This window comes from Molossus molossus, unplaced genomic scaffold (genome assembly GCF_014108415.1).
Source record: "Molossus molossus isolate mMolMol1 unplaced genomic scaffold, mMolMol1.p scaffold_m16_p_12, whole genome shotgun sequence".
NCBI lineage: Eukaryota > Metazoa > Chordata > Mammalia > Chiroptera > Molossidae > Molossus > Molossus molossus.
This window is the reverse complement of record NW_023425347.1, coordinates 92726110-92754069: the sequence shown is the minus strand read 5'-3', so window position 1 is coordinate 92754069 and position 27960 is coordinate 92726110. Positions and strand designations below refer to the sequence as shown.

The following is a 27960-nucleotide window of genomic DNA, read 5'->3' as shown; positions in this document are numbered from 1 at the left end:
GAGGCTGCCGGGATGGCCCGCACCTGGACCTGGGAGGCCAGGCAAGATCCCAGGTAGGGGGGAGAGGGGTGATTTTGAGGGTCCCTTCTGCCCCCGCTCCACCCTGCCTCCACGACTTCGCACCTGCTGCTTGCTCTGCATGGGCCCCTTCTCCGCACCCGGCACCACCTCGACTCCGCTGCTACTTACCCTTTCAGACCTGGCCGCCCCCAGGAAGCCCGCCCTCCCCCCATGGTCGGTCAGTTGTGCTTTCACTCTTCATTATCACACTTTATACGTATATTAAAGTACTTGTGTTCCTGGACAGATAATGATAACGATGGTTCAGGATTTCTGAGCACGCGTCACAGGCCAGGTGCCGTGCTATTTAATCTCCTAGCATCTCCTTTGGAAGGGGAGGGCCTCGCTACTTCTGTCTTACAAGTGGGGGGACGGAGGCACCAAGAATTGAAATAATTTGCCTAAGCTGCTAACAAGTGGTAGAGCCTGGACTTGAACCACTTGCCTGGCCCCAGAAACCAGGCTGCTACTCAGTACATCACACAAAAGGTCTGTTTTCCACTTGCTGGTGACATCTTTGAGGCCCCGACTGGACTCTGTGATCTTGGGGATTCCCAGTGCCCCCAGAGGCAGGAGAGCGGGGCGTCGAGGTGCAGGCCCCGGAATCCCTGGGCCTGGGCCAGTCCCCAGCACGGTCACTTCCTTCTTGTATGACTCCGAACAGTTCTCTGCCTCGGTTTCCTCCTCTGTAGATGGCGCTAATGATAGTTCCTGTCTCAGAGCGGGTCGGTCTGAGTGGGCACATGCGAAGCACGCGGGTGTCTGGCATAAGGGTGTGGTTATTTGCAGATGGGGGCTCCCAAGGCCACACAGCGATCAGGTGCAGGGTCAGGCTCCAGACCTTCTGTTGCAGAATCAACCCCCCTGTCCAGTCACTTGCGCTGTCCCTACCTCAGCCACGGGTGTCCCTTGTCTCCCAGCCTCACACCCACCGCCCTCCCCCTCCTGGCCCTCTCGCCAGCTGTGAACATCTCCCCAGCATCTTTGGGACGGGGACAGGTGTTCTGAGCTGTCCTGAGAGTTCTGCTAGGGGCATCAGAGATCCGGGCCACTGTCCCCCAAGGCATCATTGGGGACTTTCGAAAGGTCAGGCCTGGGTGCCACCCTGAACTGTGCGATCTCGGCTGATCCCCTGACTCTGCGCCTCTGCCTCCTTCCGGGTGACGGGTGCGGGTCTTTCTCTGGAGGAGAACAGCCTCTGCCCCACCCATCAGCCAGTCTTGCCTCCCGGCCGGCCCCTCACCCCAGAGCTTCTCGGGCCAGCGACAGGACAGGAACCCCGGGCTCTCTGCACACTGCCTCTGCTTCCTGTCTCCCCTTTCCCGTCCCCCCCCAGCGCCTGGCTTCTCCCAGCCCCTTCTCTCCCGCCAGCCTTGCCTGCACTCCATTGCACCACCCTGGACACCCTCTCCTGGTCCCATCCTCAGCCTCCTACAGCTCTGCCCCCTCCCCTCGGGCCCTGCTTACCCCACTTCATTCAGACCCTCTTTTTTCCCTCCTTCCTTCTCTCCTCTCGTCCAGCCCCCTCCCCTCTCTTCCCCCTAATCTCTCTCATTTTCCCACCCCTTCTCTCCGTCCAGATTTCTCTCGCAAACACCTCCTCTTTCACCTCACCCTCTTCCTTTCTGGTCCCGGTCTCGTTTCCCCTCATCCGACACTCCCATGTCTGTCGGACCTGTCCAGCTCGCTAGTGCTGGGTGCGGGCTGTGGGGGCCCAGCGCCTTGGGTCCGGGCAGGGTGGGGGCGGCGGGGTTGGGCGGGTGGATCGGGCTGGATCAGCGCTGCCCACGCCCCTCCCTGCGCAGAGTGGCGCCTCTGCGCCTTTGATCCATGGCCCGAGGCCGCCTGACAGTGGAAAATGCGGGGAGACAAAACCACTCAGTCAAAGCGATTCCCAACAACTGTCTCCCCGAGATAAGGACGCGCTCGGGCTCGGCAGCCTGCTTAATTCCAGCTGCCCGGCCGGGATGGGGAGCGGCAGCGAGCCCGCAGCCCCCTGGACGCTGAGCCGCCTGCCTGGGCGCAGGGCGCGGGCGTGTGCTCGCGGGGCCTGCCTCCGCCATCTGTCCCGGGTGAGCCTGGGTGAGCCCTGGTGGAGGGACAGGACCCACCAGCTGAACCTGCCAGAGAAGCAGGTGGCGCTTACTTCCTTGGTCGTGCCTCCAATGAGGACTTTCTCCCCCGTCCCCAGCCCGTTCAAACGGTCCTCTTTACCAATGCACTTGCTGGAACATTCTCCCTCGCCCTCTCCTCACTAGCCACACCCTGGTCCTCTCTCTGGTCTCATCTCAGAGGTCACACCTCCCAGGAGCCTTCCCTGACCAGCCAGGCTCAGTGGCCATACTTCGCCCAGAGGGACAGTTTTGCCTCTGAATTTTAACTTCGTGGATACTGCTCTCTCCCGTAAAGCAAGGACCAGGCCATCCTGGTGGCCTGTGTTCAGGCACAAAGCCTGGCTTGCAGTAGGGCCAGCAAACGGCTGCGGGCACACACTGGACGCTGAGCACCCATTCCATGCCCAGCTGTGGCCCTGCCTTCAAGGACTTCCCATAGTTCCACAGGAGACAAGCAAGCAAGCAGGAGCTACAAGCTTCCAGGGAGGAGGGGATGCCCCCCAGGCAGGGACGGAGGAGGGGCACCTGTGGCCTGGCAAGGCTGGACAGACCCCCTGGAGGGCCACCTTTGCTTTCTAACCACTTTCCTGGGTGGTGGGTGGTCAGATGATACAAAGTAAGTCCAGAAGGGAACCTTGACCATCCCACCCTCGACTTCTACGAGGCTGTTGGTGATGGGCACAGAGAGCCAGTGTGCTTGGGGGCACGGCAGAGGGCAGACTCATGGGCAGGCGATTCAGCTCAGGATGAGGAGGGCTTCTCAGGGCAGGCAGAACTGGCCGGGGTGGAGAGGTGGAAATCAGTGAGCACGCCCTCGGGGGCTTGTGGGGGGGGGGGGGTTTGCAAACAGTCTGGTTTTGTCAAGACCGTTGGAGAGAGTTCTCTGCAGGGTAGGAGATTGAACTGGAGTCGGTGGTCCCCCGACCTGTGCATCAGAATGACATGGGTCCCTGTCCAAGGTCTAAATTCTCAGGCTCCCCCGGGCAGTCTGGCGCAGCGGGTCTCTCATGGGCCCGGGGGAATCTAGATGTTCAGGAAGGTGCCTTCTGGCTGCAGGTCTGGGCCTGGCACATCGCTCTGGACTGGGGAGCCTTCACCTTGTCAACACCACATCAACACCCTGACCCCCCATTTCTTTAGTGATACAGGGAAGGGGCTGGTAGAATTGGACTGAGGCCTCCTCTCCAGCAATCTCCAGGCTACAAGGAACCCCAGAAGTAGCTGCGCCCCGGCCTCCTTCGGCACCCAGTAGCCTGCACGCCCCACTGCCTGGGAAGGCCCGGGGTCTGCAGGGCTTTCCTGGGGGCACGGTGGCTGTGGCGAGGGCCGGGCCATGGCGGCGGCTCGGTGGACGGCCTCTACAGATGTCGCTCTGCTCCGAGTGGCGTGGACAGCCCCCACTTTGACACACCGCCCCGGGAACTCTGTTCCGGCACTGGGGCGAGCGGAGGAGGAGTCTTGGGTGGACGTGCGAGGGAGTCTCCCCTTCCCAGCCCCTGTCCCTCCATCCTGCTGGTCTGTTGGGGACCAGCAGAGAGTGTCAGAGGATTAAGGTCCCATCAGGGTCCTAACAAGTGTCTCACACAAAGGGGATGTGTCCAGGGCACACTGAGACGTGATGCCCCAGGGCAGAATTTCCTGAGCTTTGCCCCCAGGGGCTGCCTTCCCTTCTCTACCACAGATGATGCTGTCCCGCCCCAAACTCCCCACGCTCCTTGCTGACTCCAACCCCACTGTCCCTCTCTAGCCTCTGGGGAGAAGCAGCTGTCCCAGCTGGGGTCCCGCCCTGCTTTGGCCCCTCACGTGGCAGGGTTGCTGACCCTGCAACAGTGACAGCATCCCCGATTTGTTCAGAACCTGGCAGTCGAGCAGGTATTTTTAGCTGTTTCATCCTCACGGAGCCCTGAGGGCCTGGAATCGCTGTGCCCATTTTGCAGACTCAGACAGGCAAAGCTCAAGGTGGGCAGCAAGGGACAATGTCAAAATCCAGAACTCAGGTGTGCGCAGTGCAGGATCGAATTCTCTCCTCCATGCTGGGCTGCCGGAACGGGCAGGGACCGGGCCAAACCCTTGCTACTCCGGGTCTGGTCTGCACCTGAACAGGTTCCCAGGACACTTGCGTGCACAGGAAAGTTTGAGACACTGGCTGAAATGACCTTGTCACGCCCTCCCCAGCGCCCATTCTCAGGTGCCCCGTGAGCTCCCTGCAGCGGCTCAGAGTGGACTGACCACACGGGAAGGAGAGAGGCCTAGGGGGGACCGAAACCCCTGAGAAGTCAGGAAGGAGCAGGGGGCAGGGGAGGGGCTGAGGGCTCCTCCAGCCACAGTCCTGTTCTGTGCTCACAACCCTCTGACTAGGGTGCGAGCCCGGCGCCCATCAGGGTGGGCTCGTTGCCGGGGCGCGAAGCTCCAGGGCCGACTCAGGTGGCGCCCCCTGCTGCAGGCGCAGAGGCGTGGTGAGCAGAGAGGCCTGGAAGTGGACAGACAGACGGACCCATGGAGAGAAGCAGGGTGTGAGACACTGGTGGAGAGAAGGGAGGTGGGTCCGGACAGACACTAAGGGTAAGGGAGGGCTGGAGGACCCGTGGAGACAGATGGGAGAGACGAGAGTCCAGGAGCAAAGCACACGGAGAGACAGCCAGCCTGCCAGAGACAGAGAGAGGCAGAAACAGGAAGAGAGGGATCAAGAGAAAGAACGCGACACCGAGCAACACAGAGACAGGTGTGCAGACAGGGACGACGACAGACCCGGTCTGAATCCAGCCTCACCACCTAGCTGGTGCCTTGGAGAGGGAAGGACCTTCCCTTGGGTTCCTCCATCACTGGGGACAGCAGCAGATGGTGCCGCCTTCCTCCACCGCGGGAACCTGCCGAGGCCCAGCTCTCTCCAGGGCTTTCTCCCACTCACAGTCCGGGTGCCTGTGGGAGAGCCTTTTCCCGAGCAAAGGGGGCTGCCTGGGTCTGAGCCCCAGATGCCCTGTTCCAGCCCTGGCCTCCAGGTGTGGCCGTGGTTGGTCCCAGAACCCCAGGAGCCCGAGGTGAGTAGTCTGCCCTTTTGCCAAGTGTTTCCTTTTAGTTCCAGATGCACCCTGACAGGTGCTGTCCTGTGATTAATGTCCCACCCCCAGGCCTGGGGCCAGCCCCTCCTCCTCCCCAAGCCAGAGTCCGCACGTGGGCAGCACAGGGACCAAGTCTTCCAGAACCCCCTGCTGGCCCCTCCCTGTCCCCAGGCCCTCCACAGTCCCAGGAGCAGAGGAGAGACCACTCCTCAGAGCCACCCTCAGGTGAGCCAGTGGACTGAGTTCTCGTCCGGGTCTCTGCTTGTCTCCGTCTGTGTGACGGTGTTAATAACGCTGCTGCCATGGTCAGGGGGTCAGCAGAGCGCCCAGAGCTCCCTGGGGCAAAGCAGAGAGGCCTCGAGGGGCCCGCTGGGAGGCCCCCACCGCCCTGAGAACAGTCACTAATGGTGGACGCGGGATGACTTCGGCTCTGTCAGCAACTCAGCCAGGTGAACGCAGGTCCTCGGATCATATACGGGGCACCCAGGCTCCAGCCGCTTGAAAGTCCTGTGCAGGGGTGGGGACCGTAGGTCCGGGGGTGGAGAGCCAGGTGGTTTGGGGGACGGCTGTCAGAGTTGGGGACCGTGGTTGGAGATGTGGGTTGAGTTTTGAGTTGGTCCTGGTTGATCGGAGAGTCACTGTCTCCGTTAGATCACAGACTCTGAGACTTAGGTAATGCAACTGCAGCTGGGGACAGTGTTGCAGCGAGTGATCTCGAGCAAGTGGCTGGAGCTCTCGGTGCCTCAGCGACCTCACTGGGGCGTGGGTGGCAACAGGGCTGTTGTGAGCAGTCAGGGTCTAACACGTGCTGCTTGGCACACAGTGGGCGCCAAAGAACTCCGAGCAGAGCCCACCAGTGGGTGCCTTGGGGTAGTGGGAGCACCCGAGTCACGGGCTTGGGCTACGATGGGAGCTGGGGACCCAGGCCGGCACTGGGGTGCAGGGACTCCGTTCAGGCTTCTTTCTCCAACTTGCCCAACCCCTTCCTGTACACCCCAAGCGCAAGCTAGAGAGCTGTTATCTCTTCCCCAATCTCCCCGGCGCCTCTCCCGGGCCTTGGGACTGAAAAGAGACAACATCTCTCTGTAGTCCCCAGCCTCTTGTTTGTTTGCTACGTCGGAGCCGTGGGCGCGTTTTTGCTAATTTCGTGGCTGCCTTTATCAAATGGGGATTCACAGGCGCTTTATCCTCGATAAGTGGATTAGTCGGTGTGCTGAACAAGTCAGTGTGGGACTCGGGGGCTGCTCCGGAGAAGATATTTGTTTCCCAGAGAATGAGCCTGCGTTCCTGCCCCGTGCAGGTGAGGCAGGCGGGGTGCGCGGTGGCTGGAGGGCCCTCTGTGCCTGCCCCGGCTCTCGGAACGCTCGACAGCACAGGCAAAGGGTTGAGGGGAGGCTGGGTCCCAGGAGGACGGTCCCTGGTCCCTCTGGGGAGGGGAGAGAGGAAGCCTGCTCCTTGGCACACCTGGGCCCCTTTGGAGAACGTCACCCCCCTGGGCCGCAGCTTCTTCCTCCCATCTCCAACCTTCCTCCTCTTTTCCCTTCCTTCCTTCCCTTCTTCCTAGCCTTTTACTTCCTTTTTGTTTCCTCCCTTCCTCTCTCAGACACCTCCAAGGCCTTTGCTAAGTCCCGTGAGTCCAGACGTGGGTAAGGCGTGGCCCTGACTTTTGCAGAGAAAAGCACAAAACCAAACCGGCGAATCAATAGGCCCCCAAACAAGGCACAGAGGCAGCAATTCTGGTTCACACTGGGCTTCTCAAACTTCTCTCCCAAGTACCCCTGATAATAATAGTCGAGCATATTCCCCCTGAGGCCCTGGGGTGTGGGGTATCACGCAGACGTTCACGGGTTATCTTTAAAACGCATGCTCATTTTATGTTCTTTGCCATAGCGGAGCCAAATCTGTTGGTCTTCATAATGAAAGAAATGAGCATCGGGTGGGTTGACTCCACAGGCAGCAGCACCGTTTAGCTCGTGAGTTTGCATGGCTCCCGGTGTTGCGGCATCGTGGGTGTTGGGACGAGGGAGGAGCCAAAGATGACTGGATGTCTGCAGTGTGTGACCGAGAGGGTGAGGGGACAGACAGAATCAGGGAGTGCAGGAGGAGGACCTGATTCAGCTGGAGGTCAAGGCCAAGGGACCAGGGCAGAGAGGAGGATTTCAGAGGACTCTCCACAGAGACCCAGAGGTGGACTGATTCGCTCAGAGAGAAAGAGACTGAGAGGAGGCTCCGTCCAGCTGTCGCCCCCGCAGGGACCCACAGATTGTCTCCTTCCCTTACACTGTCCGTGAGCAGCCAGGACTTGGGATCCCTGTTCTGCGCTGCAGCAAGAGGGTGAGGGGGGAGCCGAGGCGCCGAGATGGAGAGAAAAGGATGGAGCAGAGCATTCGGGTCCCCAGCTGGTCCTTAGCCGCCTCGGTCCTCCCCAAGCTGCCTCCAGCTGAGTGTCATTTTGCTATTTATTTACATGTAATTATTGCTATGAGGTGCAGATATTAACGCTGTCAAGAGCAATTTGCTCTGACATTTTTCACTCGCTCAGTGCCCCCGCCACTCTCGACGGAGCCCAGGGCTCTCCCGGCTCTGGCTGCTGCGCACTCGGTGGCCCGGGCGGGAACCACCCAGCCGGCAAGGACTGGTGTCAGCGAGCTCACCCGGCTCCTCTGCAAACTCATTAAGCTTCGAAATTGAATTTGGTTCAGGAGAGGGCTGACTGGGCCCTGCTCCGCCCGGCCTAGGCTGGCTGAAGGCCCCCCTGCCCTGCTCCGCCCGGCCGAGAAAACTGGACGAGGGCCCGGCTGGTTGGGGCAGGGGCCGGAGTCTGGGGCTGGCAGAGGGCAGCTGGTGGAGATGCCGGAGGGTCACTGTCAGAGGTGGGTGCACACATCCTCAACATGACCGTGGCACAGGGGTCGGGCACGGCAGCTGGAACCCTCTCAACCCTGTATCCTGGTCACCCCATAAGAAAATCAGGCAGCTCTACCTTTGTGGGGCATTACTGCGGTCGACAACTATACCCCCCTGTCAAAGAAGCTTTCCCATGGAGCTGGTCTTAGCCAGCCCACAGGGGATGGTGCCACGGGGGTGGGGCAGGGGCTGAGCTGGCCCTGCAGCAGGGCCCGTAGGTAGATGCTAGAAAGAGAATTAACTTTGGACTTACACCTTCTGTGTTCAAATCCCAGCCCACCACTTACTAGATAATATGCAGACTTGGGCCAATTTGTTAGCTTCCCAGAGCCTCCGTGTTCTGATCTGTAACACGGAGCCGCCGATACCCCTATTTCGCTGGATCTAAGACAGTTTGCAGCTGGTCCTTCTTGATGGTATCAGAAGGCGTCGACCAAAGCTTTGCACGCAGCTCCGTCGTCATTGCTGCCTGACGGTGATGTTACCTGGCTGCAAACCCAGCCACGGAGAGGCACTAGGGATGCTAACATGCATTCGCCTTTCAGAAAGTGAAAGCCTGCATCCTTCTTACAGCTGCAGTCAGGAGTGGCGTGGCTGTGCACACAGTAGGTGCTTGGCACATTCTAGGTGCTTAATCGTGGACAGCTGTGATCATTTTCTGAGCCCTGCGATAGCTGGGGGCTCGTTTGACAGAAGAGGACACTGAGGCTCTTCATTCATTCCACCTAAAGGACTTGCTCCTGCGAGAGGGCAAGCGGCCGAGCTATCACGGCAGGAGTCCTTAACGCATGGTGATATGTGCCAGCTTGTCTGCCCAGGTACTAACGAGGCCTGCCTGCCACCGCTCACTCCCTGCCACGGCCAATCTGCGCTCACGTCTGCAGCAATTACTGAGGGGGCTCCCCCTCCACGCCAGGGGGCCAAGAGCCCAGGCCTCCCCATCCTGCGCCCCCTCTCCCAAGGAGGCCCTCTCCCTACCCCTCTCAGCCTCCTGGCTCCCCCTCCTCCCCTCAGCTCAGCCAATTAGGCCCCTGACACCTGGAGCCGCTGACAAACTGTTTCTGTCACTTGCTCTCTGTCTTTCATTAGGGGCCGCAGAGGAGGGGGAGCGGGAGGGGAGGGGGAGGAGATGGGATCTTTCATGCTTAGTAAGGCCAAATACATTAATTACAAAACGGCCATTTGCCGCGTGAAAGTGTGCTAATTAAATTTATGCAATCATTATCTTTAAATAGTCATATCTTTCCCAGCGATCGGCCCCTTCCTTCTGCAGCCCCGCCGCGCTCGGAGCAGCCGCGCTAATCCCTCGTCCGCCATTATCATGCCATCGGGGCGGGCTCTGAGCCCCGCGCCCACCAGCGCCAGGCCCGCCGGCCGAGCCCCACCCGTCCTGGCACAGACCCGCCAGACGGCCAAGCCACGACCCTCCCGGGAGGGGCCCAGTCCAGGCCCCCCCGGTGTTTCCAGATATTTCTAGATGTTTCCAGATACTTGGAGATTGATATCTTTTAGACCAAACATTGGAAGTGTGTGTGTGTGTGTGTGTGTGTGTGTGTGTGTGTCAGAGAGTCTTTAGCTTCTGGGACAATGAGTGGGAAGTCATTCTTTCCAGCCCCTCACTTCAGAGTCTGTAGCTAAAGCCTCCGAGGACCCCGTGGGGGGAGGGGCGTGAGTGTGCCATGGGAGCCTCCGTTATTCTTTTCATTCAACCAACCCTGTGCCAGGCCCTGTGCTGGGGATGAAAAGATTCGTTCGTTCATTCATTCATCCGCTCATTCACTCAGGAATTCACCCACTTGCCAAATGTTTGTTGGACACCTGCTGTACGCCAGGCACTGGGAATAGGATGCCAAGTCGGCCCCCAGCAGCTCCTGGCCAGGGCCGAAGGCAGGGCCACCGTAGGGCTGACCGTTTTCTCTGGACGAGTTCCAAACCCGAGACTTCGCAGCTCCTGGTGGAACCCTTTCTCTGCAGAGACTCCTCCAGTCCCATACGGCCCGGCGCGTGAGTCTTTTCAGGTCTGGCACGCTGAACTCCACAGGGAGGAAAAGGTGACCTGCCAGAGTTTGGGTGGGAGTCCCCTCCTGGTCGGAGACGGCAGTCAGACCAGGGGCTTTCCAAGTGCCCTCTGCGCTGCCGAGGGCCCCAGGCCCCAGTGTGCACCCTTGGTGAGGTCACCTAGAGGGGCCGACAGGACATGTGCCCACCTACATGTGAAGTACTCACACACATGGAGACACAGACTCGCAGTATCCACACACAGGCACACACAGACTCCAAGCACACATACAGAATTCACATGTGGAATGCACACAATACTCGCATGTGCACGTGTGCATGCACACATGCACTGATCTCACACACACACACGATATTCCCACAGGCACCCATGCAGCACGCACACAAGTGGAGAATCACCCAGAGTTGTCTGTGGTAATGAAGACCATGGCCAGGGCAGTACTGGACTAGAAATTAGAAGTCAAGGGTTCTTGTCCGGCCAGTGTGGCTCAGGGGTTGAGCGTCGACTCATGTGCCAAGAGGTCGCCAGTTTGGTTCCCGGTCAGGGCACATGCCCAGGTCGTGGGCCCGATCCCCAGGGGAGGGCATGCAGGAGGCAGCCATTTGATATTCTCTCTCATCAATGTCTCTATCTTTATCTCCCACTCCCTCTCTCTCTAAAAATCAATAAAGAAAAAAAGAAAAACTTAAAAAGAAGTCAAGGGTTCTTGCCCCCATCTGCCACGCATCCCCTGGGAAATTCTGAGTGAGCCCCAAGCCTCAGTTTCTTCATCTGAAAAATGGGCTAACAGTGCTGCTTCGTCATAAGGCTGAAAGGGAAATGTTTCGGAAACTGAGGTGTTGAGCTTGTGTAGGAGAATGGCAGCAGGCAGACTTAGAAGACCTTCCTGGAAGGAAGGGAGGAACAGGAGTCAGGGCTGGGTCCGAGGTTGGGGGAAGGGAGAGACATTTGCTGGCCCTGCCTGGGCATCAGCTCTGCTGGTGGACGGTGGAGGGGGTGGAGGGAGAGGGGGCTGGGAACAGGGAGACCTGCAGGAAATCTTGTTTGGAAGCTCAAAGTCAGTACCCGAAGCCCATTACCGCTGTCCACAGGAGGCAGGGAGAAGGGAGGGGGCCCAGATCCTCTTAGCAGAGAGTTGAGCTGGAGAAAGGGGAGCGGTTGGGGGGGGGGGAGTAGGTGGCTGCCGGGGTGGGTGATTTCTCACTTGCGCTAATCCCAGCGTGGAGCTGGGGACAGGCAGCAGCATGGGCGGGGGTGTGTCTGTGTGTTGGGGACGGGAAGAGGGTAAATACGGGCACACAGGTTTGCCTTAGTGAGCTGGTGGTCACGGCGTCGTAAGTCTGCGGTGTGCACAAGTGGGCGACTTGGCCCGTGTGTACATCTGTGTGGCCTAGCGGTGAGCAGGGGCCATTTCCACGTGCACCCTTCTCGTGTGTCCGTGCACATCCTGGTGTGAGTGTCCGCAGGTTCTGTGTGAGCGCTCGTCTTCGCACGTCTGTGTGTGGATGTGGGGTCGTATTGTGTGTGTGTAGCAGTAACAGGAGGGCTGTGGTTCTCACACTCGGCAGCACATTAGAATGAATTGGAATGAGATTTTTAAAATTCTGGTGCCCAGACCCTTAGATCAACTACTCAGGATTTCTAAGGGGTGGGGCCTGGGCACCAGTGTTTTGAAAGACTCCTCCGGTGACCGCGCTAGGCAGTGACTGCGTGGGCAACCTCAGTAGAGCAGCCCTGTCCCTTCGCGGAGCCTACGCCCTAGACCCTTAGGGACCAGGGAAAGTCATGAACTGGAGGCTGTCCCAGCCTGGAACAGTTCTGGGCCCAATAAAGACGTGTTTCACTTGGTCCGGACAAACTGTTTTCCATTCCTGGCAAGCTGTGCCTTCTCTCCACAGGCTGCCCCCAGACATGCCCCCTCACCTTGTGGAAGTCAAGGGCGTGGACTAGTGAGCGGATGGACTCGGGCTGCTATTGGATGTGAGGCTTGGACATGAACCTGCTCAGTGCGCCAAGCCCGCAGGTCCTTCTGGAGCCAAGCCTGAGCCTGGGGCAGGAGGGTGCAGTGGGGACCTGCCCAGCTGCCATGATTCTGGGGTGACACTCTCCCTGAGTACAAGTCACTGCCCTTTGAACCTTGGTCCCCCGTCTGTGGAAATGCAGCCATCTCCGAGGTGCCTCCCAGGTTTCACGTGTGTATGTGTGTGCGCACGTGTGAAAGGTACCGATGCGTTTAAGCAAAGGAGGTGTGCCACGCCAAGGACTGGGGTTTGTTGGAAAGCTCTCTGGCCCTCCGGACAAGAGGCGTTTTTGAGTTGTCTCGCCTTCCTGGATTCAGGTGTGTGTCCCCGGGGAGGTGCGCTGTAGGCTGCCCGGTGCGTTGTGTCCATTCTGGGCCTCGCTAGGTCTCGACTGGGGACTTCACAGATTCACCATCAGGGCCCCATGCCCTCTGACGCCACCCCTCACGACAGATGAGCGCGGTCAGGCCAGCGGGGGCGTGGCTCCCGGAGACACTCACCTGGCTCCCTTTCCAGAGCACAGGCCGCAGCTGCTGGTGGAGGCAGAGCCGTTGTCTGTTCAGAAGGCATCCGCTGCAGGCCAGGCCGCTGGGGGAACGGAGGCGACAATAGCTTGGTCCCTGCCAGGGAGCCGTCCCCTGAGTCTGCCCTCAGTGCTCATGTCTCCCTTGGTCTGGGTCCCTTCTAAAACAGGTGGCAGAGGAGGGGGAGAGCTTGCATTTACTGGGGACCAGTGATGTGCCAGGTACTGTCTTAATGTGCATTGACTCATGTAATCCTTACAGGGACCCCATGGGTATCTACACGTATCATTCCCATTATACAGGTGAGAAAACCGAGGCTCAGAAAGTTAAAGAAATTGCCCAGGGTCACAGCTAGGCGGCAGCAGAGCGTGGATGCTAATGCAGATACTCTGGCCCCCAGTGCTGCAGGGAGCCCGCGGAGCCCTGATTGGCCAGGTGCCCTTGGTGAGATCACTGTCTGGTCCTCCTCTGTCATTGCACAAGGGCTCCCGACCGCCCGCTGCTCCGAGTGGTCCTTGGCCTCGTTCCAGCCCACCCCATCTCCAGGTCCAATAGCCTGACCTTGTCAGTCTCGGCCCCTGCCCCTCCTTCTCCCCTTTGCCTCCTGCTGAGGCCCCCACTCATCCACCCCAACCCTGCCACGGAGCCCCGATGATGGCGATCACCCCTTCTAATTGCAGCCTGGCTCCCAGAGCCATGTTCGGTTATCACAGAGGGTGCAGATCTCTCAGCTCAGCCTCCTCGGTCCCAGGCCCTCCGGGCCAGCTCAGGAACGGAGGGAATTAATTACATTTTTCCCATCCCCTTCTTTTAAAGTAGGGTAGTGCTGGCAAGTCCCAGGGGAGGGGGCGGTGAGCAGAGGATGTGGAAGGGGGGCTGGCACGGGGCTCCCTCAGCTCCCACCCCCCAAAACCTGCAAGCCAGCGGCGGAAGGGGGGTGAGGCCGGCCCCTTATTGATTTAGTCTGGTGGAGGCTGGGACTGATTTAGAGCAGAGGGAGAGGAAGAGGCTGGGGTGGGCAGGGGGCCATGGCGGGTGGGGGGGAGGAAGGGACGGCTGTCACTCAGCCTGACGGACAGCCAGGAGATTTGCCTTCAGATAAAACCTTACAGATGTGGAGGTCGGTATTGATTTTGAGTTAGTAACGGTAACGTACCAAGAAGTAATACATTAGTGAAAGCAAGGTCACCGGGAAAAAAGTAAAACCCACCAGGGAGAGGCCTTAGCATTCTTGAGGGGGGTGGATTACCGCATCAGACCGGGACTTCCTCAAGTTCAAAAGTTTGCAGGCTCCAGACCTCGGCTAGGCCCCTGACAGTGGGCAGACGCGCGCTCTGCTGCGGGCACAGAGGGAGTCCGGGAAGTCCACGGGCCGGCCGGAGGCCAGGGGCCACCGAGCCTGCAGGGCCCTGCCCAGGGGCGGCGAGGGCCTCTCTCTCCTCTCCAGCACCGCCTGTTGTGGGAAAGGAACACGCTACAGGTCAGGGAGACCCGGGTTCAAATCCTGCTGTGCCACTTACAGGCTGTTACTTGTCACCTTTTCACTCCCCAGCAGCAGAATGGGGGATAATAGCCCGTTTCCTTGAGGACCCCTGCTCCACCTCCCACCTCTCTTCAGCTGGGTCCTGTCCCATTTGCTTGGAAGCTGCCAAGCCCAGAGACGGGGTTGGGTGAAATGAAAGCCCTTTGATCCACAGGGCTCCAGGGACGCTGGAGTAAACAGATGCGCACCTCCCCCATTCACACCTATCCCAGATGTGAATTTGATTTGATGTTCCAGGGCAAATCCCATTGAACAAATCCCATTATAGTAAGAGCTCCCTGGGCCTGAGCTGATTCGGAGCTATCTGTTCATGGCCCAGGGTCCGAGGCTTCCTGAGCCATTGGGCACCACACAAGTTCCTCTGACAAAGGATTCTGGGAAGCCTTGCAGCGCTCAGGGTTTTCACTCCCAACATTGACTTTCTTGCTATTCTTCAAGCCTGCCGGGCATGTGCCCACCTCAGGGCCTTTGCACTTGCTGATTCTTCTGCCTAGAAAACCATCTGCTACATCTCATGGCTGGTTCTTTCTGGTCTTGACACCACCTTTTTGGGGGAGATCTTGCCTGACTGCCCCACATCCCCCCCTTCCCTTCCTTTTCCTCCATAGCACTTATCAGTATTGGAAATTATATTACTTATTTGTTTGTTGTCAGCCTGACAGCTCCAGGAGAGCATGGAGTTGCTAATGCTCACTGCTGCATCTCAGTGCCTGCCACATAGTAGGTGCTCAATAAATTTGTGTGAAATGACTAAGCATGGATTCAACGGGGGTTTTCTGAGCTCATGGTATGTAGAATACAATGTAGGCACTGGGCTTGTAAAAGGGGATGAAATACAGCTCCACCCTGTCCTCAGAGAGCTCCCGTCCAACCTTGGCTCCAGCCTGGCGTGCGGCAGCGCTCTGTGAAATGTTTGTTGAACGAATACATGCGTGAAGGGAGCTTGTCTTTGGGAAACACCATAGTGTTTGGTGTAGCTGGAATTTAAAGCTCAAGGTAGGAAGTGGTGGGAGGAGTTGGGACAGGCAGGTAGTGTCAGATCCTAAGAAACCTTTGTGCCCGTTTACCTGGGAGGTACTGAGAAGCCACCGATAATCCTTGAGTGACGTGAGTGGTATGGTCAGTTTTGTGGAGGTTCCCTGTAGGTCTCTCTCTTGCAGGATGAGTATTGGGTCTATGCACAGCTCCGAACCTGTCCCCAGAACACCCTCATCCGCTCTCTACCCCCCATTTCTCCCTCCCCACTCATGTCTCTTCCCTGCATCTTAGCGGAATTCAGGAGGAAGTCTCACCTGCGCTGCGGAACCCGCCCGAGCATCTCCGCCCACCACATCCTTCTGAAGGAAGGGTGGGGGCCTGTGCCCTTCTCCTGAGCGCGGGCCTGTCCCTGGGGCCCAGGCCTCGTTGGGAGCAGCGGGGTAGTGTTTGCGTAGGGTGGGGAACAGGATGGGTGCGGATTTTCTTCATTTAGATGGAAAGTGAGGTCTAGGCAGGAACTTGGAAGAGAATGGGGTCTCCTCACCGTCAGGGCATCATTAGATTCCTGAGTTTTCCCAGAGAATCCCCCTACACTCACACACATGCACACGCATACACACATGCACACACATACACACACACACGCATACACACACACATGCATGCACACACACACAGCAAGTTTCTCAGGCCCAGGAGACCCCATCTCCACAGTCAGAAAGCAACAAACACAGCCCAGTGGTGTCGAATTCCCACACACCACCTCACTACGGGGACCCCTTTTCCTGGAGTCCCCCTCGTCACCACCCAGCACCCTGAGTGGACCCCACCCACCATGACAAAGGTCTTGGAAGCACGTTGTGAACTGGGGAGACCTCGGCTCCCTAAACCAGAGCTGCTGTGCCGAGCTGCGCAGACACCTCCCGCCCACACATCCCTTCTCACAAGCCCGTGCCCGCGCCTCTGCCATTTCATTGGGCGCCACGCCGGTGAGTCCCACCCAACGCCACCCACTGCGGCGGAGACAGGGACCAGCCCAGCAGGCACATGCTCTTGACTCTGGCTCTGGGAAGGGGTGGGGAGGTAAAGGACAGATGAGGGGTGCCCCAGGGCTGAGGGGGCATCGAGGGAAGAGTCAGGGATGGGGGACCCCACTCGGCAGTAGTTGCCCAGGAAGCAAACTGCGGCTAGTCCCCGGAGTAGGACCCTCTAATAGGGTCGCCTGCCTAAAACACCCTTGAGAATGGGTGTTGGCGTTATCCGGCGAGCACGCGGGGTCCGGCCAGCTGGACGGCGGTGAGATCTAGGGAAGCCTCCGCCTTGCATGGGCCTCAGTGTCACCATCTGAGAAATGGGTGTCATGGCTCTGCCCCTTGTGTCCCTGCAGGGCTGTGGATCGGGAAAGTCACATGAGTCTGGCTGAGGGGAGGGACAGCGAGGGCGGTGGGGAAGAAGAGGGTTAGCACAGTGGGCCGCTTATTCCTGCGCACGTGCCCTGTGCCCGGGTGGGTGCAGAGCCCTTCCCAGGCAGGGCTCATCGCGTCCTCCAGCCACGTCCGGGTTAGGTCCGTCTCACCTCTTTTCCTGAGGCTGGGTGGGCACAGAAGGGGAGGGACACTCGGAGCTTCCCAGCTTGAAGCGGAGGAGCTCCGAGCCTGTCCCCGGCTGAGGGTGTGCATCCTGGCACGCCCCGTATCTATGGCAGGCGCAGGTCCAAGTGAGAAGGCAGACGTGGTCGGAAGGTGTCGGCAGCCACCAGGTCATTCTCGGTTGCCCACAGCCCACCGTCGCCCAGGAGGGTGGAGGAACGAGAGACACAGCATGTGCCCAGCACAGACGGCGTGTGGTTCCTTAGCTTGGTGTTGGGTGCACTGTCAGCGAGCCTGACTCCACCGGGCACTGTGGCTCCCTCCCAGAGGGGTGGCAGTACCAGGAGGCTGCCAGGTCTTGGGCCCTGCGGGTCAGATCCACAAAGGTCTGCCTCTCCAGCCTCTCCACCCTCTGCCCTGGACCGATTGGGCACCGTGCTGTCACGCTGCGGGCAGTCCTGCTGCCCGCACCACCTGTCCCCGCTCGCTCTCCTGGACAGCAGGTGTCACCTCCTCCAGAGGCACTGGGTTGGCTGGGTGCCCTCCCCCGGGCTCCACGGCCCCTGAGCTGCCTCTGTAACCACCCTCATCACCCCGTATCCTGATAATCTATTGCTAGGTGCCCCTCCCCCAGACCCAAAAGGCCCCGGTTGGGGGCCATGACCATGGCTCTTCCTCCTCTGAAGTCCCGGGCTCAGCCTCAGTCACCATCAGTGCGTGTTTGTTGAATGAACAAGTGAACACACCAAAGAACCAACATCAGGTTCTGGAAGCGGAGTTTCTGGAGACGAGCCCCACTCTCTCCGCACTGATGGTGAGTCTCTTTGCTGAGCCAGGCCACTCGAGGAAGGCGGTGACATCACACACATCCCGGAGCCAGGACCAGAGGTTCCAGGGAGGCTGCTGGGCAGCACTGGCCATGTACACTGGTGTTGTACATCACCAGGCGGTCACCAGGTCTTGTCCAAGGCCAAGAGCGTAGCAGTCCTAGCACAGGGTGAGGAGTGAAGCTGGACAGACCCTGAGTCCGGCTCTAACCTCTGTGTTGGAAGACAGGGCCTCCCAGTCTGTTGGGGGAGGCACAGCTCCCTGTCTGATAGGAGAGACATAATGAGCTAGTTTGTTCGTTCGTTCGTTCGTTCGTTCATTCATTCACTTATACATTCACTTATTCAGTCAGGCCTGGGGCTAGAGAGGTGAACAGGCCCCACCTCGCCCTTCGAGCTCCCAGCAGAGGAAGCCTCCATGGGCCAGGACCTACCCAGGAGAAACCATAACCATCTTACCCACCAGGGCAAGCAGACAGGTCAGCCGACGGTTTCGATGCTGCAGGGACCTCAAGGGCCAGCCTGGCGTCATCCCGCACACGCGGTGCCCGCGGTCCGGCAAGCCCCCCCCCGCCGCTGAGCTGACGCGATGGTCTCTCCCCACAGGTGATGAGCATTCTGAGCAACCCCAGCGCGGTGCCCCCACAGCCGCAGGCCGACTTCTCCATCTCCCCGCTGCACGGCGGCCTGGACTCGGCCCCCTCCATCTCGGCCAGCTGCAGCCAGCGGGCGGACTCCATCAAGCCGGGGGACAGCCTGCCCACCTCCCAGTCCTACTGCCCGCCCACCTACAGCACCACTGGCTACAGCGTGGACCCCGTGGCTGGCTACCAGTACGGCCAGTACGGCCAGAGTGAGTGCCCGGCGCCCCAGCACCCCCCCACCCCGCCCCCTGCTTATCTGTAGAGAGCTGTGAGGTGGGGGTGGGGTGCCCATTTCACAGATGAGGAAATTGAGGTCCAGAAAGGAGGAGCAGCTGTCCTAAGATGACCCCGATCTGGGCCCCAGCAACCACACTGCCGCTGCCTTGGAGAAAGGCTGCCCGTAGGAATAGTACACGAAGAGCCACAGGTGTCGTGTAAGATTTCCGAGGACCCACGTTGTAAACTGTGAGCAGTAACAGCACATTGATTTGCACGGACATATTTTTTAACCCTTCTCTCCAGAAGATGATCATTTCGACCTGAAATGCGTATGAAGTTATGAATGAGCTATTTTACGTTCTTTTCTTTTCTTTTTTTCATCCTCACCCGAGGACATTTTTCCATTTTTTGTTCAGGTAGAGTGGGAGGGAGAGAGAGGAACAGAGAGAGAGAGAGAAACATCGATGTGAAAGGGACACATCAAGTGGCTGCCACCCGCACAACCGACCAGGGCCGGGGACAAACTGCAACCGAGGTACGCGCCCTTAGCGGGAACCGAACCCAGGTCTCTCTGGACCGCAGGCCGACGCTCCAACCGCTGAGCCAAACCAGCCAGGGCAAAATGTACATTTTTTAAAAATTTTTTTTCTCTCTCTCTCTTTTTTTTTTTTTTTATCCTCACCCAAGGACATTTTTTTTGTTCAGGTAGAGTGGGAGGGAGAGAGAGGAAGAGAGAGAGAGAGAGAAACATTGACGTGAAAGGGACACATCGAGTGGCTGCCACCCACACGACCCACCAGGGCCGGGGACAAACTGCAACCAAGGTACATGCCCTTAGCAGGAACCGAACCCGGGTCTCTCGGGACCGCAGGCTGATGCTCTAACCGCTGAGCCAAACCGGCCAGGGCCGTTCTTTTCTTCATACTACGCCTCGGATAAACCCAGCCCGTTTTCGTTCAGACACGACGTGCTCGTTGGAAATGCTGGACCTGCCTTGGAATCTCGTAACATTTACAACAGAAGTCATAGGTTTATACACCCACGTTCTTCCATCTACTGAAGAGTTTCCCAACTACTAGACTAACTTGAATTTCCGTTTGTAGATTTAAATTAGGTAAAATTAGGTCAAAATGTAACCTGTGGTCCCTCCGTCGCACACGCCACATTTCAGGTGCTCCGTAGTCACACGTGGCTGGTGGCTGCCGGTGGGACAGTGGGTGGTGGAGGTGCTGCCCCTTTCTGCCCTTTCTGCCCCCTGGCCATGGGCACAGCTGTGCTTCGGGCTCTCTCCTCCACCCCCGTCCTCAGCCGTGGGTTCCCCGAACTCTGAGCTGGTCTCACATGCCCAGCACTTTGCCTGGAGACGGGGATCGCAGATCCTCAGACCAAAAGCAAAAGGCAGCCCAGCCACAGCCTCCAGCTGCCGGACGGGGCAGCAGCAGGGCAGGCTAAGAGGGCACAGGCTGCCCCTCCTGCCCACCTCCCGGCAAAGGCCTCACCTGCTGGTGTCAAACTAATCAGAAGGGTGAGGCCTCCCAGCCCAAGGATGTCCTCAACACCCGCCCGCCACAGCCCTGCCCGGCCTCACTGACCTCTGCTTCCTGTTCCCCACACCAGCGCGCTCCTCCTCATATGGCCTTGGCCTCCATGGTAAATGAGGGCCAGCTGCCCGGCCTCTACCTCCCGGCTGTGGTAATGGCCCCTCCTGTGCATGCGTGTTTGGATATGATATGTGTGCACACCTGTGTCTGCCTGAGTGTGAATACACCTTCTGGATGTGTTACAGTTTGTGTGTGTGTGTCTGTGTGTGTATTTGAGTATTTCGGCGTACAGGTGTTAGTACACACGCCCTTGTGCACAGGCGAGTATGTATGTGTGTGTGTGAATGTGAGTGGCACATGCGGGTGTATGTGCACATGGCTATTCACTTATGTGAGTTTAAATGAGCACACAGTGCATACATGGCATGTATATGTGTTGTGGGAACACACATGTGCACACACTTGGTCATGTGATCATGTGTGGCTATAACATACACATGTTTAAATGTGCATTCAGGTGTGTGCATGTGGCCGTGTCTGTGTTTGTGCCAGTGTGTTTGACACATATGGAGTGTGTGTGTTATTATGTGGACCTGTGTGATAAATGTGTGCATAGATGTGTGTGAGTGTGCACGTGTGACTCTATGCATGTGTGTATACACATGCTTGTGTGTATGTGTATGTGTGTATTGGGGAGCACTTGTGGGACACGTAGATGAAGTGTGCAGTGTGTTATATGGGTGCGTGTGTGCTTGAGTGTGCATGGGTGTGGCTGTGTGCTCCTGGGTCTGGTTGTATACATCCAGGCTTGTACACGTGATGCTGTCTGTGTGTAACTGTGTCTGTGTGAGTGTGCGTGTGGGTATATGATGAGTGTGCATGTGTGTTTGCGAGCAGGGTGCACACATGTGCGTGGACGTGTTTCTAGAGGAGCCACGGGCGACCCCTGCCCCAGCCCTGTGCCTGGGGAGCAGAGCAGGACACACATGCTCTTGATAAAGAGTGGAGAGCCTGGGGCAGGCGTTAGTCACACCCAGAGCCCCGTGCCTGACTCCAGGGGCGCCTGCCCAACTCGGAAATAAAATTAACCCCAGAGTCAGCACGGGGGTGGCAAGGGAGGGGGATCAAAAGGCAAAGGGCCCAGGAGGCAAGAAAGGAGTGTTTGTTCCCTCTCTGCTCCTAGAAGCTGGCTGGAGCGATTTCCTCCTCCCCTCCCTCCCTCCTCACCCTTCCTCTCTTCGCTCCTCCCACTCCCCTGTAGCTTCACCCCTGTTCCCCTAGCTCCTCTAGGGTATCTCAGAGCCCCTCCTGAGTCACACTCTGCAGCCCAACCCAGAGGGACTCTGAGCACCAGACCCCCCACCCCGGCAGAGGCTCCAGGGTTGGGGGTGGAGGGCCTGCGGAATGCCTGCCCCTCTTGCACCACGAGAGTGGGCAAGGCACCCTGCTTGTCTGAGCCTCAGTTTTGCCACCTGTGAAATGGGGTTTCAGGGATTAGACTCAGTCTTCTCAAAGTTTTTCCATTATAGCATCTCCCTCCCCTTTGACATCCCAGGACCACGGAGGGATGCACTGTGTTCCCAGTGACACCTGCCCCGTGTTCATGGGCCACTGAATACACCTGTGATGGCTCCCACCATCCACAGGCAAAAGTCAAGTGTCCCAAACTGCCTGTCCCCCTGTCCCGTGCATGAGTTTTAGCCAACCAGGCACTCAGTGAAATGCATGTTCCTCATTTCATGTGATTCTCAGAAACCCCACCCAAGGTAGAGATTGTTTGTCCTCAGGTTACAGACACAACGCTAAGGCTCAGAGAGGCTAGGAACTTCCCCATGGTCACACAGTACGTGCATGGGGGAGTCTGGGTCTCCTAACTTCAAACCAGTTCTCCTTGGCCAAACCACAAGCTTGTCTAAGACAGCCAGCAGTGATACATACCTAGACCCACCCGTGTGTGGGTTAACGTTCACACTTCACGCTGACCTGTGTGTGTACAGAGGTGCACGCACAGAGATTTATTTCTGTGTGAGCTCCACTGATATGTGTATACACATGGCTTTGAGGTATAAATACAAACGTGAGGTGAGTGAAGGAAGGAGAAATGACTGTTTATTGAGCATCTACTTTGGGCCTGACATTTCATCCTCCTGGCCACCCTGTATAATGTACGTAGTTATTCCCACTGGACAGAAGAAGTGGGGTCCCAGAGAGGTTATTTTCCCGAGATCACACAGTAGTGTATATCCGTGTGTCCACAGCTCCACCAATAGCCCCACCCCTGGAGAATCTCACCTTTGGGTGTGCCTGGTATGTACACATGGGCCAAACTCTTAAATAGCAGAGCACACCTTCTCCTCCGGGGCTTTGCACCTTCCCAAAGACACCTCCACCTCTTCCTTTCCTTCCCCTGGCCATTGTCCGTCCATCTGTCTTTCCCTCCTGCCCCTGGAGCAGGTCGTGGTGGGGGCGCAGGGACAGGGCATACGGCAGATTAATATGGCCCCGGTGTTCCCAGAGGCCAGGGCTGTCCTAATGATGGGGCTGATAGAACGCAGAAGTGTGAAAAGAATTTTAATAGATCTGACAAGTCTAATAAGAATTTGTGTCTAGAAGGGTCCTCCTCTGGGGCCGCGGGCTGACGAGACACTGACGGCTGAGATTTGTTTACCGGTTGGCATCCCAGCCACATCTCCTGCCAACTCCCGGTTAATCTAATTTGAGACGTTTAGAGCCCGAGCGTGGGTACGAGGCAGAGAAGGGGAGACACGGAGAGACAGGGGGCCGTTGACAGAGGCCATAATGAGAAATGCCACAGCCCTACCCTGGCCGGCCCCGGGCTGGACCCCAGGGAGAGGCAGGCTCTGTGGCGTTATGGGTGCCCTTGAAGTTGGCCGGTCGTCGGTCAAGTTTGGCTTCTCGGTGTTTCCCTGCTCACCTTGACAAGGCCTGGGAAAGCTCCTAGTGTGCGCTGGGCCATGGCTCGTGACTGGGAGGAGCTAAAGAGGAGGTGACAGAGTGGTCAGAGGTGACAAACTCAGGCTCTGTCATCTCACGTGCTGTGGGTGCCTCAGTTTCCACCTTTGTCGAACGGGAACAGCGGTGCCGAAAGCACGGGGCTGCTGAGAGAACTCAGTGAGGTCACGTCCACCCAGCACGTGGTAAGTGCTGACACGTGAGGTCTCGCTTTGTTGTCCTCAAAGCCAGACCTTCCCGCCCGGCCCACAGGAAGGGCTGGAGCGGTTGGCATCCGAGGTTGGCATGATGTGGAATATGGAGGGGTAGGCAGAACCTTTGGGGACTCGGGAAACGTCACCTGACTTGGCCACGTGCCCTTGGAAAAGTCACTTACATGTCCTGGAGTGGACAGTGGGGCCAGTGCAGGGCCTGGGGTGTGCCTCGTGCACGGAAGTGCTGTGCCCATCCCTGGGGCTGCTGGGTGGCGGCGGTGGTCAGCTGGCATCGGGCTGCCTCGGTTTGCACCCCGGCTCCGCAGCTCACGAGCCATGCACTCCCTCGGAGTGTGCGACCTCTCGGCAGGCCTCAGTTTCCTCTGTCCAGTGGGGTCACGGGCAGACTGCTCGGACCGGGAGCAAACCCAGCGTGTCGGCGCCTCTCCTCCTGTTCCCTACGACTGTAGACAGAGTCCCTCACGGGGCAGGGAAGACTGCTCCACTAGCAGACACGGTGTGGCCAGAGAGACAGGGTCCCCTGGAGGCCAGAGATGGAGATTCTTCCCTGCCCGCCCAGAGGAAGGGCAGGCCCCGGCAGGGCAGGCTGCCTCACCGCCTCTGCCCGGCCCGCGCGGAGCAACCTGGCGGCTCAGCTCAGGCCCCAGAGCCTGGGAATCTCGGGGCCAGGGCGTTGGTGCGTTCTGCAGGGATCTAGGGGCTGTGCCCTGAGCCCTCCGTGCCCAGCACCTTTTTGTTTGTCTTTTTTTTTTTTATCCTCACCTGAGGACATGTTTTAGTTTATCTTCAGGTAGAGCAGGAGAGAGGGGGGGAAGAGAGAGAGAGAAACGTTGATGTGAGAGACACATCGAGTGGCTGCCACCCACACGACCCCAACCAGGGCCGGGGACAAACTGCAACCGAGGCACGTGCCCTTAGCAGGAACTGAACCCGGGACTCCGGTCCGCAGGCCGACACTCTAACCGCTGAGCCAAACTGGCCAGGGCCGTGCCCAGCATCATAACCCACGTTATCTTTGATTCTGGTAACAGCCCTCAAGGAGGGTGGGGCTTATTCTTTCCACTTTGTAGACAAGGAAACAGGCCTGAACAGCAGGGATTTGCCCAAAGCCACATGGTGGCTGGGACTCCAAATTGCCCCATTGAAGGTGACATCTGATTACTAAATCCCAGCCCTAGAGCCCGTGCTACTGAGCTCGCTGTGGGCCAGGCACGGTCCCAACTAACCACTTTATATGCACTTTCCCTTTCAATTCCCACTACTCTTCAGCCTCAGTGCCATTATTATCCCATTTTACCGAGGAGGAGACTGAGGCTTGGATAGGTGAGGGGGTGCCCAGAAGACACACTCTCCATTGGCAGGCACAGGATTTGAACCTAGGCCATTTAAACCCCTAGACAGGATGGCCTCGGGTAGCTCAGTTGTTAGGCTTTGCCCTTGGCCATCCCCAACACCTCCTGGCTGCACCCACCCATCCTAGACCGGAGCCCTCAACTTTGGGGAGGCATGTGGAGTGGCAAAGAGTGCCTCAGTGGGCAGGTGACAGAGCGGGTGCTGGGCCAGCCTCGAGATTCCTGGTGCAACACTCTTTCCATGTTCCTCTCGCCTCTGGATTTGCGCGATCAGGAGTCAGGTTGGCCACAGTCGCGGGTTCTGGCTTCGGAAGCATCTCCCAGTGCTGCGGCCAAGCCAGGCGCACCGTTTGGCCAGGGCTGGTTTCTGCTGTGGCCTCAGGCAGGTGCAATGAATACAGTCAAGGCAGCACAGGCACGTGCAAGCCTGGTGGTCATACCTGTACACACACACACACTCTGACATGCACCTGGCTCAGGTGAACTCACCAGTACATGGTCACCTGTACATGCATAAGCATTCCCACTGTTCTACTCACGCAGGTGCACACAACTCACCCACATCTGTGTGCATGCCTGTGTGCATGTGTAGGTATTGTTCATGTGTGAACACTCACATTCGTGCCCATTGCTGCTTCACCGAGATTCCTATTTCCACTGTTACACACACACACACACACACACACACGTACACACCCTCCAACTCTCATCCCTCTTCCCTGGGTGACCAGAATTGACAGGCTGGAGGTCTCGGCTTCCTGCACATCAGGGCGCTGGCTCATCCTCGCGCGGACCCCCCAGCTCACCGGCAAAGCTGCTTTGAGTTTTGAGTGTGTGGTCTTGCTTTGCCTCATTCGTGAGCTGGGCTCAGGGTCCAAAGGAGGCAGAAGGACCTTGCCCTCATTACTACCTGGGCTCCATGGGGCTCACTGGACACGCCCCACAGAGGGGATGATATATACAGAAAGAGGGACGGATTCTTCATTCAACAATGTGGTATCCTCTGGACCTCCCTACAGAACCCACGAGAGCAGGTGCTGGAAGATTGGAGAGGAGGTGAAAGACCTTAGTGGATGGATGGACGGATGGATGGATGGACGGATGGACGGATAGACGGATGGATAAATGAATGGATGGATGTATACGTGGGTGGATGGTCTGATGGAGAGATACAGGACAGATAGAAGAACAGGAAAACAGAACTGTATTTTTAGGAGTTTCTTTACTTCTTTTCCAGCCGCTGTCGATTACCTGGCCAAAAACGTGAGCCTGTCCACACAGCGACGCATGAAGCTCGGGGAGCACTCCGCTGTGCTGGGGCTCCTGCCGGTGGAAACGGGCCAGGCCTACTAGGCCCCGGGGTGACTTGCCCCAGCCCAAGGCCCCGCTCCACGCTTACCGATCCCCGAACCTCCCGGCCTCAGTCCCCTCGTCACCCTGGGGTCCCAGCCGGCCCTTCTCAGAGCCAGCCCTCTGGAGGTGTGCGGTCTCCCACTCACCTGTGGCTAGGGACCTCGAGTGACCCCCCACCTTGGAATCTCCCCTTTGCTTTCCCCCCAGGAGGGCTTCTGGTCAGCTCACGTCCCTTCCCCAGTCGAATCCTGCCATGGCCTCTGCCATCTCAGGCACAGAGATCGAAGCTCACCCTGAACGGAGAGCCATGAACACCCAAAGGAGGCTGGTGTCTGGGTGAGGTCCTGCAGCCCTTTGGACCCAGCTCCAGTGGCACCCTGGCCAGAGGTGGAGGAGGAGCTCACAGGCCACTCTCAGCTGGACATGCTGGGAGCTAGTCCTCCCCAGGACCTCAGCCCTTCCTCTGGGCGGCGGGACTCCAGCAGAAAGGGAACCCAGCCCTGGGGTTTTCCCAGGGGAACCACCCAGGAATTCCAAGGACTTCAGGATGCTCCCCACACACCTCTGTTGGGTGTAAGGAAAGATCTGGCCCAGGCAGGGAGACTTAACCGGGGGGGAGGGGGGCGGTGGGGGGGCTCATCAGCAGTGGACCAGCCGGAGACACAAGGACCCAGTAAGGCCCAGAAGCAGCCGCCTCTTATACTGAAGGCCAGGTTCAGCCTTGCCCACCCCATGCGGGGCCTCCGTTTGAGTTCACTGGATCAGGTAGGCGGGGGTGGGGGTCAAGTCTTGAGGACCCAAGAGTCAAGAGGCCAGGCTTGGAGGGGGGTTGGTAACGGGGGTCCCTCTGCCGATGGGCAGCAGACCTTTGTTGCCAAAGGCTTCAACCCTGTGTAGCTTCGATTTCTCACAAAGCCTCCGCAGAGGCCTAAGCCTGTGCCCTGCATGCTCAGTTTTTTAGGAAGGGGACCCCCATCTGCCAGGGAGTGAGTCCCTTCAAGCTGCTGGGGTGCAGAGGACTTCCCTGGGAGCCCTGGAGAGGGGTTCTTGGACTGGTAGAGACTGTTTGCCCCGCAGATAAGACCACCGATTCCCCTTGGCGTTGGGGTGGGGGGCATGCCCCTGTCCCATGCAGAGTGGCATCTTTCAGGGTTGATTCACTCTGGGCGAGGCCTCTGTCTCCTGACCCAGCACAGCTGTGGAGGGACAGAGGTGGCCAGTCTTCAAACTGCCACCCCTGGGTTTGGAGGCGGGGGGCGGGGGGGGAGGGGACTGCCGACAACTCTGGGGCGAGGGAGACGCTCTCCTCGGCCACCGCAGTGGCCTTCCTCAAGCTCCTTTCTCTTTGGGAAAGGTTCGAGCCCCAATTACACTAACTCGGAACTTTCCACCATCTTCACCTACTTACCAAATTCTCTTCATCGTCCCCATCATTGTGATCTCCCCTTGGACCCCCTTTCGCAAGTGCTGCCGGGTGAGGCACTGTGCAGGAGGCACTGAGCCTACAAAGACTGGACCAAACTGCTTGTCCCCATGTGGGCACGCGAGGCCACCTCTGTGGTCAACCCACGTCCTTGCCCTCAGCCAACAGGACATTCCTAGAGGGATGGGTGGCTGCTTTGGGAGTTGAGCCGATTCCCCCTCCTGGGGAGCTGGGACACTTTCCTGTGTGGACGTCACCTCTGAGAAATGCTCACCTGTTTCTCGTCTTCAGACTCAGTACTATGGAGCCCGCCCTGGCCGTGCCGGGGTGGTCCGTGTCTGCTTTAGAGGAATCTGTTAATAGCTGGGGACAAACAGACCCGTTGGTAGCAGCAGACACTCAGACGCATGTGGCCCCTCAAATTCAACCCAGGTTTCAACTGGAGCATCCACAGTAGGAGACTTCTGACGTTTTGAGCTCTGGACAAAAAGGAAGACTGTTTCCCTCGGTGACCCGGCCCATGCCTCTGTGGTCATCACAGCCGGGACCCAGCTCTTCCTCCGGCCACTGTCTTCACCCACATTCCTTGAACGGGCAA

The 27960-nt window shown here is 58.3% G+C and overlaps 1 protein-coding gene across 4 annotated transcripts in view; it reads left to right on the top strand.

The window, feature by feature from the left end:
- Nucleotides 1-25939, top strand: part of PAX7 (paired box 7) — a 96600-nt gene extending 70661 nt beyond the window's left edge. For 2 of the 4 annotated variants that reach the window (XM_036256587.1, XM_036256588.1), the window contains exons 8-9: nucleotides 18249-18495; nucleotides 25824-25939. In XM_036256587.1, coding sequence (XP_036112480.1) covers nucleotides 18249-18495; nucleotides 25824-25939 — 363 coding nt within the window. Of the gene's footprint in view, nucleotides 1-18248; nucleotides 18653-25823 lie in introns of those variants that run through there. The other 2 variants (XM_036256590.1, XM_036256589.1) reach the window with 2 other exon arrangements.
- The last annotated feature ends 2021 nt before the right edge of the window (nucleotides 25940-27960 follow it).